This window comes from Cherax quadricarinatus, chromosome 14, assembly GCF_038502225.1.
Source record: "Cherax quadricarinatus isolate ZL_2023a chromosome 14, ASM3850222v1, whole genome shotgun sequence".
Lineage (NCBI taxonomy): Eukaryota > Metazoa > Arthropoda > Malacostraca > Decapoda > Parastacidae > Cherax > Cherax quadricarinatus.
The window spans coordinates 41,473,537-41,488,159 of NC_091305.1; the positions used below are offsets into that span (position 1 = coordinate 41,473,537).

At 42.3% G+C, this 14,623-nt stretch overlaps 2 protein-coding genes across 2 annotated transcripts in view; one reads left to right on the forward strand and one right to left on the reverse strand.

Moving 5' to 3' along the window:
* The window catches only part of LOC128694908 (uncharacterized), a 19,101-nt gene extending 9,159 nt beyond the window's left edge, over window positions 1-9,942 (forward strand). The window contains exons 3-6 of the mRNA XM_070084982.1: window positions 1,615-1,781; window positions 6,109-6,211; window positions 6,322-6,468; window positions 6,979-9,942. Coding sequence (XP_069941083.1) covers window positions 1,615-1,781; window positions 6,109-6,211; window positions 6,322-6,468; window positions 6,979-7,159 — 598 coding nt within the window. The 3' untranslated portion in view covers window positions 7,160-9,942. The remainder of the gene's footprint in view (window positions 1-1,614; window positions 1,782-6,108; window positions 6,212-6,321; window positions 6,469-6,978) is intronic.
* Window positions 9,943-14,002: 4,060 nt separating this feature from the next.
* The window catches only part of LOC128698447 (doublesex- and mab-3-related transcription factor 1Y-like), a 33,135-nt gene continuing 32,514 nt past the window's right edge, over window positions 14,003-14,623 (reverse strand). The window contains exon 2 of the mRNA XM_053790660.2: window positions 14,003-14,505. Within this exon, the coding sequence (XP_053646635.2) occupies window positions 14,132-14,505 (374 nt within the window). The 3' untranslated portion in view covers window positions 14,003-14,131. The remainder of the gene's footprint in view (window positions 14,506-14,623) is intronic.

Consider the following 14,623-nt stretch of genomic DNA (forward strand, 5'->3'; position numbering starts at 1 on the left):
GGTCAGTTCTAGGACCAGTGCTATTTTTGATATATGCGAACGACATGATGGAAGGAACAGACTCTGAAGTGTCCCTATTCGCAGATGATGTGAAGTTGATGAGAATTAAATCGGATGAGGATGAGGCAGGACTGCAAAGAGACCTGGACAGGCTGGACATGTGGTCCAGTAACTGGCTTCTCGAATTCAACCCTGCCAAATGCAAAGTCATGAAGATTGGGGAGGGGCAAAGAAGACCGCAGACAGAGTATAGGCTAGGTGGACAAAGACTACAGACCTCACTCAGGGAGAAAGACCTCGGGGTGACCATAACACCGAGCACGTCACTGGAGGCACACATCAACCAAATAACCGCTGCAGCATACGGGCGCCTGGCAAACCTGAGAATAGCGTTCCGATACCTTAATAAAGAATCGTTCAAGACACTGTACACTGTGTATGTTAGGTCCATACTGGAGTATGCAGCACCAGTCTGGAACCCACACCTGGTCAAGCACGTCAAGAAGTTAGAGAAAGTACAAAGGTTTACAACAAGGCTAGTCCCAGAGCTCAGGGGAATGTTGTACGATGAAAGGTTGAGAGAAATCGGACTGACGACACTGGAGGACAGAAGGGTCAGGGGAGGCATGATAACGACATACAAGATACTGAGGGGAATAGACAAGGTGGACAGAGATAGGATGTTCCAGAGAGGGGACACAGAAACAAGGGGTCACAACTGGAAGCTGAAGACTCAGACGAGTCACAGGTACGTTAGGAAGTATTTCTTCAGTCATAGAGTTGTCAGGAAGTGGAATAGCCTAGCAAGTGAAGTAGTGGAGGCAGGAACCATACATAGTTTTAAGAAGAGGTATGACAAAGCTCAGGAAGCAGAGAGAGAGAGGACCCAGTAGCGATCAGTGAAGAGGCGGGGCCAGGAGCTGAGTCTCGACCCCTGCAACCACAATTAGGTGAGTACAATTACGTGAGTACACACACACACACACACACACACACACACACACACACACACAACCACACACACACACACACACACACACACACACACACACACACACACACACACACACACACACACACACACACACACACACACACACACACACACACACACACACACACACACACACACACACACACACACACACACACACACATAAACACACACACACACACACACACACACACACACACACACACATACACACACACACACACACACACACACACAAAGTGATTCAGTGATCATACAAATGTATTTATGAAATTAGGAAAATACTGAGAGAACTCACGTCAAGAGATTATTATTATTATTATAATCAAAAAGAAGCGCTAAACCGCAAGGGCTATACAGCGCTGCAACACGTCAAGAGAAACATATCAACATATGAGGAAAAAAAAGAAAAAAAAAAAGTCGAGAGGTCGAGGACACATGACGTCCATAATGACGTATTCGACGAGACACAGAAAAACACAGAAATTATAATATATATATATATATATATATATATATATATATATATATATATATATATATATATATATATATATATATATATATATATATATATATATATATATATGCACATATTTATTTATAAAATACTGTAACAGGACGAGGGACGGGTATCAGAGTGGCTTCCTCTACCTGACCCATGAGAAACGACTGAAGATGCCCCTGGGCAGCCTCCTCATCCTCACTCCTACCCTCAGCTTGCCCATGGACAGGGACTTCGACGTGGGCTTCGGGGCATCCATGACCGCCTCCTACCCCTTCAGAAGTGAGTAGTTAACCTTGTACATACAATATAACTCTCTAGAGTTACAGCCTCTGAGGAGGTCAGTCACATATGTCAGTCTCAGCCTCTTCAGCTCACACCCTAACGGACCAGGGTTCGATCCACGACACGGGTGGAACATTTATAATGCAATACAACAGAATTTTAATTTCTTTATGCGGTATAAATAAAGTTATTGATATGTAATAAAGCATTCGTAGGCAGAAAATAAAGCCACTAGCACAAAATAAAGCCACTAGCACAAAATAAAGCCATCAGCACAAAATAAAGCCACAAGCACAAAATAAAGCCATCAGCACAAAATAAAGCCACTAGCACAAAATAAAGCCATCTGCACAAAATAAAGCCGCTAGCCCAAAATAAAGCCATTAGCCCAAAATAAAGCCACTAGCACAAAATAAAGCCATCAGCACAAAATAAAGCTACTAGCACAAAATAAAGCCATCAGCACAAAATAAAGCCACAAGCACAAAATAAAGCCATTAGCCCAAAATAAAGCTACTAGCACAAAATAAAGCCATCAGCACAAAATAAAGCCACTAGCACAAAATAAAGCCATCAGCACAAAATAAAGCCGCTAGCCCAAAATAAAGCCATTAGCACAAAATAAAGCCACTAACTCAAAATAAAGCCACTAGCACAAAATAAAGCCACTGGCACAAAATAAAGCAACTAGCACAAAATAAAGCCGCTAGCCCAAAATAAAGCCACTAGCGCAAAATAAAGTCACTAGCACAAAATAAAGCAACTAGCACAAAATAAAGCCGCTAGCCCAAAATAAAGCCATTAGCACAAAATAAAGCCACTGACTCAAAATAAAGCCACTAGCACAAAATAAAGCCACTGGCACAAAATAAAGCCACTAGCACAAAATAAAGCCACTAGCACAAAATAAAGCCGCTAGCCCAAAATAAAGCCACTAGCGCAATATAAAGTCACTAGCACAAAATAAAGCCGCTAACACAAAATAAAGCCACTAGCACAAAATAAAGCCGCTAGCACAAAATAAAGCCACTAGCACAAAATAAAGCCACTAGTGCAAAATTAAGCTACTAGCACAAAATAAAGCCACTAGTACAAAATAAAGCCACTAGCACAAAATAAAGTCACTAGCAAAAATAAAGCCACTAGCACAAAATAAAGCCATTAGCACAAAATAAAGCCACTAGCACAAAATAAAGCCGCTAGTACAAAATAAAGCCGCTTGCACAAAATAAAGCAACTAGCACAAAATAAAGCCGCTATCACAAAATAAAGCCGCTAGTACAAAATAAAGCCGCTATTACAAAAGAAAGCCACTAGCACAAAATAAAGCCACTAGCACAAAATAAAGCCACTAGCACAAAATAAAGCCACTAGCACAAAATAAAGCCACTAGCACAAAATAAAGCCACTAGCACAAAATAAAGCCACTAGCACAAAATAAAGCCACTAGCACAAAATAAAGCCGCTAGCACAAAATAAAGCCACTAGCACAAAATAAAGCCACTAGCACAAAATGAAGCCACTAGCACAAAATAAAGCCACTAGTACAAAATAAAGCCGCTTGCACAAAATAAAGCCACTAGCACAAAATAAAGCCACTAGCACAAAATGAAGCCACTAGCACAAAATAAAGCCGCTTGCACAAAATAAAGCCACTAGCACAAAATAAAGCCACTAGCACAAAATAAAGTCACTAGCACAAAATAAAGCCACTAGCACAAAATAAAGCCATTAGCACAAAATAAAGTCACTAGCACAAAATAAAGTCAGTAGCACAAAATAAAGCCATTAGCACAAAATAAAGCCACTTTAACAAAATAAAGCCACTATCACAAAATAAAGCCACTAGCACAAAATAAAGCCACTAGCACAAAATAAAGCAACTAGCACAAAATAAAGCCACTAGCACAAAATAAAGCCGTTTGCACAAAATAAAGCCACTAGCACAAAATAAAGCCACTAGCACAAAATAAAGCCACTAGCACAAAATAAAGCCACTAGCACAAAATAAAGCCACTAGCACAAAATAAAGCCACTAGCACAAAATAAAGTCACTTGCACAAAATAAAGCCACAAGCACAAAATAAAGCCACTAGCACAAAATAAAGCCACAAGCACAAAATAAAGCCGCTAGCACAAAATAAAGCCACTAGCACAAAATAAAACCACTAGCACAAAATAAAGCCACTAGCACAAAATAAAGCCACTACCACAAAATAAAGCCACTAGCAGAAAATAAAGTCTCTAGCACAAAATAAAGCCACAAACACAAAATAAAGCCACTAGCACAAAATAAAGCCACAAGCACAAAATAAAGCCGCTTGCACAAAATAAAACCACTAGCACAAAATTAAGCTACTTGCACAAAATAAAGCCACTAGCACAAAAAGCCACTAGCACAAAATAAAGCCACTAGCACAAAATAAAGCCGCTAGCACAAAATAAAGCCAGAAGCACAAAATAAAGCCGATAGCACAAAATAAAGCCACAAGCACAAAATTAAGCTACTAGCACAAAATAAAGCCACTAGCACAAAATAAAGCCACTAGCACAAAATAAAGCCACTAGTACAAAATAAAGCCGCTTGCACAAAATAAAGCCACTAGCACAAAATAAAGCCACTAGCACAAAATGAAGCCACTAGCACAAAATAAAGCCGCTTGCACAAAATAAAGCCACTAGCACAAAATAAAGCCACTAGCACAAAATAAAGCCGCTATCACAAAATAAAGCCGCTATCACAAAATAAAGCCGCTTGCACAAAATAAAGTCACTAGCACAAAATAAAGTCAGTAGCACAAAATAAAGCCACTAGCACAAAATAAAGCCACTAGCACAAAATAAAGCCGCTATCACAAAATAAAGCCACTAGCACAAAATAAAGCCACTAGCACAAAATAAAGCAACTAGCACAAAATAAAGCCACTGGCACAAAATAAAGTCACTAGCACAAAATAAAGCCACTAGCACAAAATAAAGCCATTACACAAAATAAAGCCACTGGCACAAAATAAAGCCACTAGCACAAAATAAAGCCACTAGCACAAAATAAAGCCACTAGCACAAAATAAAGCCACTAGCACAAAATAAAGTCACTTGCACAAAATAAAGCCACAAGCACAAAATAAAGCCACTAGCACAAAATAAAGCCACAAGCACAAAATAAAGCCGCTAGCACAAAATAAAGCCACTAGCACAAAATAAAACCACTAGCACAAAATAAAGCCACTAGCACAAAATAAAGCCACTACCACAAAATAAAGCCACTAGCAGAAAATAAAGTCTCTAGCACAAAATAAAGCCACAAACACAAAATAAAGCCACTAGCACAAAATAAAGCCACAAGCACAAAATAAAGCTGCTAGCACAAAATAAAACCACAAGCACAAAATTAAGCTACTAGCACAAAATGAAGCCAATAGCACAAAATAAAGCCACTAGCACAAAATAAAGCCGCTAGCACAAAATAAAGCCACAAGCACAAAATAAAGCTGCTAGCACAAAATAAAGCCACAAGCACAAAATTAAGCTACTAGCACAAAATAAAGCCACTAGCACAAAATAAAGCCACTAGCACAAAATAAAGCCACTAGCACAAAATAAAGCCGCTAGCATGACGTGCTTCTGGGACAAACTAACTAATAAAGAAATGGTATAATTTCAAAAGTTTGAGTTACACCTGCTGCCCATGCTCAAGTATCAGAAAGTAGGTACCTGAGTGTTAGGTGACTGGTGTGTGGCATCCTAGGGAGAGGCGTAAAGGACATAATGGAAATAAGCCAGACGATCCTAACCTTACTGGGTTATACCGGGTTGCTAACCCACCAGGGTGTATAATCTCACCGCCCCAGCAAAAAAAAATAAAATTTTCAATAAGCGAGTTTTATTAACAAGTCGGTATGTTTATGGTCCTGTGATGAGTTACCTGAGATCTGCCTGTCCCTGTAACCCTGCGGTAGTGACTCCAGACCCATGAATGTATTGACTCATTGATACATTGCAACGCTATGTGAGCGGCTCCTTAACTGTGATTGAAGTTAAGCGACTACACGAGGGTCATTATCACTGCAGGTCACCTCTATGTGTATATATATCATGTGATCACAAATTGCTGTGTATTTCGGGCAGTCTTTAATGGTAGAGATGAACCAGAGTGTCTTCGTACGTCCGTATTACATGAGATAGAGCCTAACTAAATTCTGCCTAAAACTACAAATTCAAAATGTAGCTTCAAAATATATTAAATTTTCTTCTACGTTTTGACAACCACAGCAAGATTTGTTATTTTTGTTGGTCAGGCCTTAACATGTTGTTATGATTACAGTTAACTTTGATGAGCTGGGAATGACTTCAGAAAGCAACACTTGGGGTTTCCTACGGAAGAGACGTGAAGCCCCGACTCGAGGACACCTGGCTGGCGGAGACAGGTATGTGAGAGTCACATTGAACACTCCCTTTCGACGTTCACTAAACGTCCATGAGCCACATTGAAACACCACATGGAAGATCAGCACTGATGGGTGTGTGTGTGCTTCAGGGAGGTGCTGTACAAGGTGGTGGAGAACAGCCTGGGGACGGTAGGTTTGGACGGGAAAGCGTGCCTCCTGAGGGCCATCTGTGAGATGCTTGAGTCACCCCTCAACAACCACGGCTTCTTTGGTGAAGTTATCCAGCTCTTCTTAAGGTCAGTTTTCTATGATGAACCATTCTCAGCTATAACCCTCTTATTATTGTTGTTGTTATTACTATTATTATTATTATTATTATTATTATTATTATTATTATTATTATTATTATTATTATTATTATTATTATTATTATTATTATTATTATTATTATTATTATTATTATTATTAAGATAAGATTTGTTGGGATTTTTAACCCCGGAGGGTTAGCCACCCACGGTAGCCTAAGAAAGTCAGTCTGTCTTATTTCCATTGTGGTCCTTCAATCATGTCCCCCAGTATGCCACCCACACCAGTCGACTAACACCCAGGTACCTACTTACTGCTGGATAAACAGTGAAAGCAGGTGTAAGGTGACTAACACCTTGTTCACCTAGTAGTAAGTAGGTACCTGGGTGTGAGACATTAGTGGGTCGCATCCTGCGGGGACAATAAGCCACTTGATATGGGTTATCCTGGGTTATTAACCCTCTAAATTAAAAAGTCGATTAATTATGGTTCGTGTTTAGTCCCAGCAGGTCGACAGAGAACACGGAGCACCTTCATGAGTACACTGAGGCGGAACACTGGGGCAGGGCTGAGAAACACTGCCTCAGGTACCATCAGGGGTGTCCTTACTCCTTCTTCACTACCCCTGACCCTGACACCCTTGGCTCGCTAGACCCTGTGAACAACACCACCAGTCCCTGAGGATCCCAGTGATGTCACCAGTCCCTGAGGATCCCAGTGATGTCACCAGTCCCTGAGGATCCCAGTGATATCACCAGTCCCTGAGAAATCAAGTGATGTCACCTGTCTCTGAGGTTCCCACTGATGTCACCAATCCCTGAGGATCCCAATGATGTCACCAGTTCCTGAGGAATCAAGTGATGTCACCAGTCCCTGAGGATCCCAGTGATGTCACCAGTCTCTGAGGATCCCAGTGATGTCACCAGTCCCTGAGGAATCAAATGATGTCACCAGTCCCTGAGGATCCCAGTGATGTCACCAGTTCCTGAGGAATTAAATGATGTCACCAGTCCCTGAGGATCCCAGTGATGTTACCAGTCTCTGAGGATCCCAGTGATGTCACCAGACCCTGAGGATCCCAATGATGTTACCAGTCCCTGAGGATCCCAGTGATGTCACCAGTTCCTGAGAAATTAAATGATGTTACCAGTCTCTGAGGATCCCAGTGATGTCGTCAGTCCCTGAAGATCCCAGTGATACCACCAGTTCCTGAGGAATCAAGTGATGTCACCAATCCCTGAGGATCCCAGTGATGTCACCAATCCCTGATGAATTAAGTGATATCACCAGTCCCTGAGGATCCCAGTGATGTCACCAGTTCCTGAGGAATTAAATGATGTCACCAGTCCCTGAGGATCCCAGTGATGTTACAAGTCTCTGAGGATCCCAGTGATGTCACCAGACCCTGAGGTTCCTAATGATGTTACCAGTCCCTGAGGATCCCAGTGATGTCACCAGTTCCTGAGAAATTAAATGATGTTACCAGTCTCTGAGGATCCCAGTGATGTCGTCAGTCCCTGAAGATCCCAGTGATGCCACCAGTTCCTGAGGAATCAAGTGATGTCACCAATCCCTGAGGATCCCAGTGATGTCACCAATCCCTGATGAATTAAGTGATATCACCAGTCCCTGAGGATCCCAGTGATGTCACAAGACCCTGAGGATCCCAGTGATGTTACCAGTCTCCTGAGGATCCCTGTGATGTCACCAGTCTCTGAGGATCACACTAATGTCACTAGTCCCTGAGGAATTAAGTGATGTCACCATACCCTGAGGATCCCAGTAATGTCACCAGTCCCTGAGGATCCCAGTGATGTCACCAGTCCTTGTGGAATCAAGTGATGTCACTAGTCCCTGAGGATCCCAGTGATTTCACCCGTCCCTGAGGATCCCAGTGATGTCACCAGTCCCTGAGGATTCCAGTGATATCACCAGTTTCTAAGGACCCCAGTGATATAATCTACCTGAGGATCCCAGTGATGTCACCAGTCCCTGGGGATCCCAGTGATGTCACCAGTCCCTGAGGATTCCGGTGATGTCACTAGTCCATGAGAATCCCAGTGATGTCACCAGTCCCTGGGGATCCTAGTGAAGTCCCCATTCTCTAATAATCCCAGTGATGCCACCAGTTTTTGAGGATCCCAGTGATATCACCGGTCCCTGGGGATCCCAGTGATGTCACCAGTTCCTTAGAATCCCAGTTATGTCACAAGTCCCTGAGGATCCCAGTGATGCCACCAGTTCCTGTTGATCCTAGTGATGTCACCATTCCCCGAAGATCCTAGTGAAATCAGTATTCCCTGAGGAGCTCAGTGATGTCACCAGTCTCTCGGAATCCGAGGGATGTCACCAGTCTCTTGAGGATCTCAGTTATGTCACCTGTCCCTGGAGATCCCAGTAATGTCACCAGTCCCTGGGAACCCTAGTGATGTCACCAGTCTCTGAGGATCCCAGTGATGTCACTAGACCCTCGTACCTTCACACAGTGTTGTGGTACCTGCAGGTACTGCCACACGTTCCTGGTACTTTCACAGAGTGTTGAGGTACCTACAGATACTGCCACATGTTCCTGGTACTTTCATGCAGTATTGTGGTACCTGCAGGTACTCCCACACGTTTTTAGTACCTTCACAGTGTTGTGGTACCTGCAGGTACTGCCACGCGTTCCTGGTACCTTCATACAGTGTTGTGGTACCTGCAGGTATTGCCACACGTTCTTGGTACCTTCAGAGTGTTGTCGTATCTGCTGGTACTGCCACACTTTCCTGGTACCTTCACACAGTGTTGTGGTACCTGAAGGTACTGCCACACGTTCTTGGTACCTTCAAACAGTGTTGTGGTACCTGCAGGTATTGCCACACGTTCTTGGTACCTTCAGAGTGTTGTCGTATCTGCTGGTACTGGCACACTTTCCTGGTACCTTCACACAGTGTTGTGGTACCTGAAGGTACTGCCACACGTTCCTGGTACCTACATACAGTGTTGTGGTACCTGCAGGTATTGCCACACGTTCTTGGTACCTTCAGAGTGTTGTCGTATCTGCTGGTACTGCCACACTTTCCTGGTACCTTCACACAGTGTTGTGGTACCTGAAGGTACTGCCACACGTTCCTGGTACCTTCATACAGTGTTGTGGTACCTGCAGGTATTGCCACACATTCTTGGTACGTTCAGAGTGTTGTCGTATCTGCTGGTACTGCCACACGTTCCTGGTACCTTCACACAGTGTTGTGGTACCTGAAGGTACTGCCACACGTTCCTGGTACCTTCACACAGTGTTGTGGTACCTGAAGGTACTGCCACACGTTCACACAGTGTTACAGAAGGTACACTTCTACGTTCGTGAATCTGCTAGTCGTTAATGAATCCGAATCTTGTGTTTTCTGAGAAGATATGTATTCCTGGATCTTACAATATGTGTTATATTTATATATTTAATATGTGTGTAATAAATATGTGTGTCATGTATACACCTTCTATGTCCTAATAATATGTAGTGGGATGATGGACCATGAGGGAGAGACAATGGTGGAGAGACCATGGTTGAGGAACCATGAGGGAGAGACAATGGTGGAGAGATCATGGTTGAGGAACCATGGGGGAGAGACAATGGTGGAGAGACCATGGTTGAGGTACCATGAGGGAGAGAATGGTGGAGAGACCATGGTTGAGGAACCATGGGGGAGAGAATGGTGGAGAGACCATGGTTGAGGAACCATGAGGGAGAGACAATGGTGGAGAGACCATGGTTGAGGAACCATGGGGGAGAGACAATGGTGGAGAGACCATGGTTGAGGAACCATGGGGGAGGGACCATCAAGGAGGGACCATAATAAAAATGCCATGAGGGAGATATCATCAAGGAGAGACCATGGTTGAGGAACCATGGGGGAGGAATCATCAAGGAGGGACTTTGATACAGGAATCATGATTAAGAGACTATGGTAGAGGGAACATGATAAGGGAACCATGGTTGAAGGTCCATGATGGTGGGATCATTAGCAACCATGAGAGAGGACTCATGACAAAAGGATAATGGCTGAATCTATTCGCATCTCAAGTAAATCAAACTTCAGATCTACCTGAACATGAGTCCTGACCAGCAAAACATGAACACTCCTAAGGGTATTTTCACCCAGTTGAACCTAACAACACGAACAACAACTGGGATCAAATATATTTTGTCTTTATCGACACCTGCTGGGAAGATATCTTAAGTGACATGAATCCGAACCAGTGTCTTGAATAGATCAACTCTGTGCACGAACTGGAGATATGCTCAAGGTACATACCACTAAGAAAGAAGAAGAGAAAATGTAAACTAGAAAGAGACGCTCCGTCCATAGGCGAAGGTTAAGAATCACAGACCTTCAAAAAATGTTCCGGATTATTAGAAGTGAGGCAGGAAATACTGGCTAGAGAAATAGAAGATAATGAACAAAAGTTGCTGGAATCATTCAGAGTTCAGGAGAAACAGAGGTAGATAAAAATAATCAATTAACTTTAAAGAATTGCAAAATACTTTTTTCATATACCAAATCCAGGGAAAAAAAAAATCCAGTATCGAGCCCTTGCCTAAGCGAGACTAATGAAACATTGAATTCATATTCTGAATGAATCCTTCATGAAAGAGACTCAAATTTTGACATCTCCAAAATTTCCAACATAATCCTAACTCCAACTGACTTCGAAAAAGCCATTGACAACATGCCGATGCACTCTGCTCCTGGCCCAGACTCATGGAACGCCATGTTCATCAAGCACTGCAAGAAATCACTATTAATATTCTATGGAGAGGAAGCCTAAACACAGGGGTCATCCGAAAGTCAATAAAAATAACAGATATATCTCCACTCCACAAAGGCGGCAGCAAAGCAGTAGGAAAGAATTAGTCACATAACTCTAACCTCACATACTATTAAAATATTTGAAAGTGTTTTAAGAAGCAAGATCGCCAAGCACTTCGATACTCAACGATTACACATCCCAGGGCAGCATGGGTTCATGATATGGTCATGAATGGTCGCTCCTGCCTCTCATAACTAGTGGACCATTATGACATGGTGTTGAATGCACTGCAAGATAATCAGAACGCAGATATAACATACACAGACTATGCCAAAACTATCGGCAAGAGATTGATAAAGGAATAACTGGAAAAAAATGTATCTGGTTAAGAACAATAGGAACTATGACTCACGAAATCGTAATGACACGATTGCAAACAAATCATACCACGGGTGGGGATAGAACCCGCGGGTTCTATCCCCACCCGTGGTATGATTTGTTTGTAATACTCTATGATCGCGGGTTCTAGCTCCGCCCGTGGTATGGTTTGATAGGAACTATGTTAAGTTAGGCACAAGAATTTACAATTGGGTGTTAGTCACTTTACACCTACTGCCCCTGTTCACTTAGCAGTAAGCAGGTACCTGAGTGTTAGTCGACTGGTGTGGGTTGCATCCTGGGGGACAAGTTTAAAGGACCACAATGGAAATAAGACAGACAGTCCTCGATGACACACTGACTTCCTTGGGTTATCCTGGGTGGCTAACCCTCCCCTGTCTTAAAAAATGAAACAGATCTTAGCTTAATAATAATAATAATAATAATAATAATAATAATAATAATAATAATAATAATAATAATAATAATAATAATAATGAAAATAGTTTTATATTTTTTTATTTTTATTTATTAACACATTGGTCGTCTCCCACCAAGGCAGGGTGGCCCAAAAAAAAAAGAAAAACTTTCACCATCATTCACTCTATCACTGTCTTGCCAGAGACGCACTTACACTACAGTTATAAAACTGGAACATTAACACCCCTCCTTCAGAGTGCAGACACTGTACTTCCCATCTCCAGGACTCAAGTCCGGCCTGCCCGTATCCCTGAACCCCTTCATAAATGTTACCTTGCTTACACTCCAACAGCACGTCAAGTCCTATAAACCATTTGTCTCCATTCACTCCTCTCTAACACGGTCACGCACGGGTAAATAAAGACATTCGCCAAAATTAGCTTTTATTGTGGAATGTTTGTCTTGGGGTGCAAGTGTTTGTTCCATCCCCGGTGGTCATCACATGAAGGTGTGATGACTACCATGGTAAGTGTGATGACCTGCCAGACTCATGTGATGATCACCATGACTCGTGTGATGACCTGCCAGACTCATGTGATGATCACCATGACTCGTATAATCTGTCCCATAAGCCCCATGACTCGCAAGTCATCACATGAGACTGTGAGGTCATCACCTGAGTGTAATCCAGTCATCACAAGACACTGTTACAGTGTCAGTCATCACACAACACCGCTACTAACAAAATAACATAATCAATATTTCCCACGTTATTAAAACATTTGCCAACATACTTCTCTGAACAATACATATGAACTATACATATATATATATATATATATATATATATATATATATATATATATATATATATATATATATATATATATATATATATATATATATATATATATATATATATATATGAACAAAAATCTCTGAATAAAATACATAAGTTTTCGCAATTCTTGTCATTAATTAATATCTAAATAATGTTAACACTGGAAACATGAAGGACCTGCCTAACATTCTTCTGTTATAATGAAAACATGACGAAACATGACGAAACATGACAAAACATGACGAAACATGACAACAGAGGTTTATATATATATCCGGTGTGTTTTTCAGTGTATATACACCCGGTGTATGTTGCTCAGTGTATATACACTGAGGGTTTACTGCAGTATCTCTTAGTGAGCGTGGTTTAATTTGAGACGTTTTCAAATTAAGAAACCAATCAGCAATATGACTAAGTTGATACATCTTACTGAATTTATTATTACGAACTTAAATTGTTATTTTTATATAAGGGAGAATTAAGCTTCGATATTCATAATTTCCAGGTCAGATTCCTGTCTTCCAGTGCTGATTATTGTTTTCCAGCAGTCTGCAGTGTCTGTCTGTGTCCCAGCAGTCTGCTGTGTCTGCCTGTGTTCTAGCAGCCTGCAGCGTCTGTCTGTGTCCCAGCAGTCTGCAGTGTCTGCCTGTGTTCCAGCAGTCTGCAGTGTCTGCCTGTGTTCTAGCAGCCTGCAGCGTCTGTCTGTGTTCCAGCAGTCTGCAGTGTCTGCTGATGCAGTCTAAATTCTTGTTAAAATCGATTAAAATAATTGAAAAGTGTGTTGGTTTTCTTATGTAATTGTCTTGACGGGTGACAGTGTAAACATTGTCAGGCCAAATGTAGTTATTGTAGTAAGATGTATGTCTGGGTGTGTATGTTGTAGGAGTGGGAGAGGCAATATCTTGTTGGAGAGACGATATCTTGTTGGAGAGAGAACATCTTGTTGGAGAGAGGACATCTTGTTGGAGAGAGGACATCTTGTTGGAAAAAAGACGTTTTATTGGGGAGTCGTCCTGTTGGAGAGACGAAATATTGTTAGAGATAAAACATCTTGTTGGAGAGACATCTTGTAGGAGAGACAACATTTTGCTGGAGAGACGACATTTTGTTGGAGAGACGACATTTTGTTTGAGAGACAACATCTTGTTTGAGATAAAACATCTTGTTGGAGAGATGACCTTTTCTTTGGGAGTCGTCTTGTTGGAGAGACGTGTGGTGGAGGAGTTTCAGTTGGGGTGACACTTGTGGTGGAGAAAGTCAGTGTTTGAAGCCAAGTTGACCCCACACGATGAGCAGCGACGGTGGGGGTCGCGAAGGTGGGGGTCGTGAGGGTGGGGGTCGTGAGGGTGGGGGTCGTGAGTGAGGGGGTCGTGAGGGAGGAAGTCATGAGAGAGCTTGTGGGGGGAGTTGGGGAGGCTCTGGCTAGATGGGTAGGGGTGCATGAGAGGGGAGAATAAATAAGGGAGGTGGCGAGGGGTGTAGAGGGATAAGGAGGGTAGGGGAGAGGGGTGTAGGTTGGGGAGCAAGTGTGGGGAGGCAGACAGAGGCTGCTGCTGTTGCTGTCGCTGTCGCTGCTGTAGGGACCATTCCATGACGTCACCTGTACAAGAGAAACAGCTGTAGTGAACATATAAATAGTCTGTGTACTATAATGTATGGGGCCCCTGTGTACTTATTGTGTGGGCCCTGTGTACTTATTGTGTGGGCCCTGTGTACTT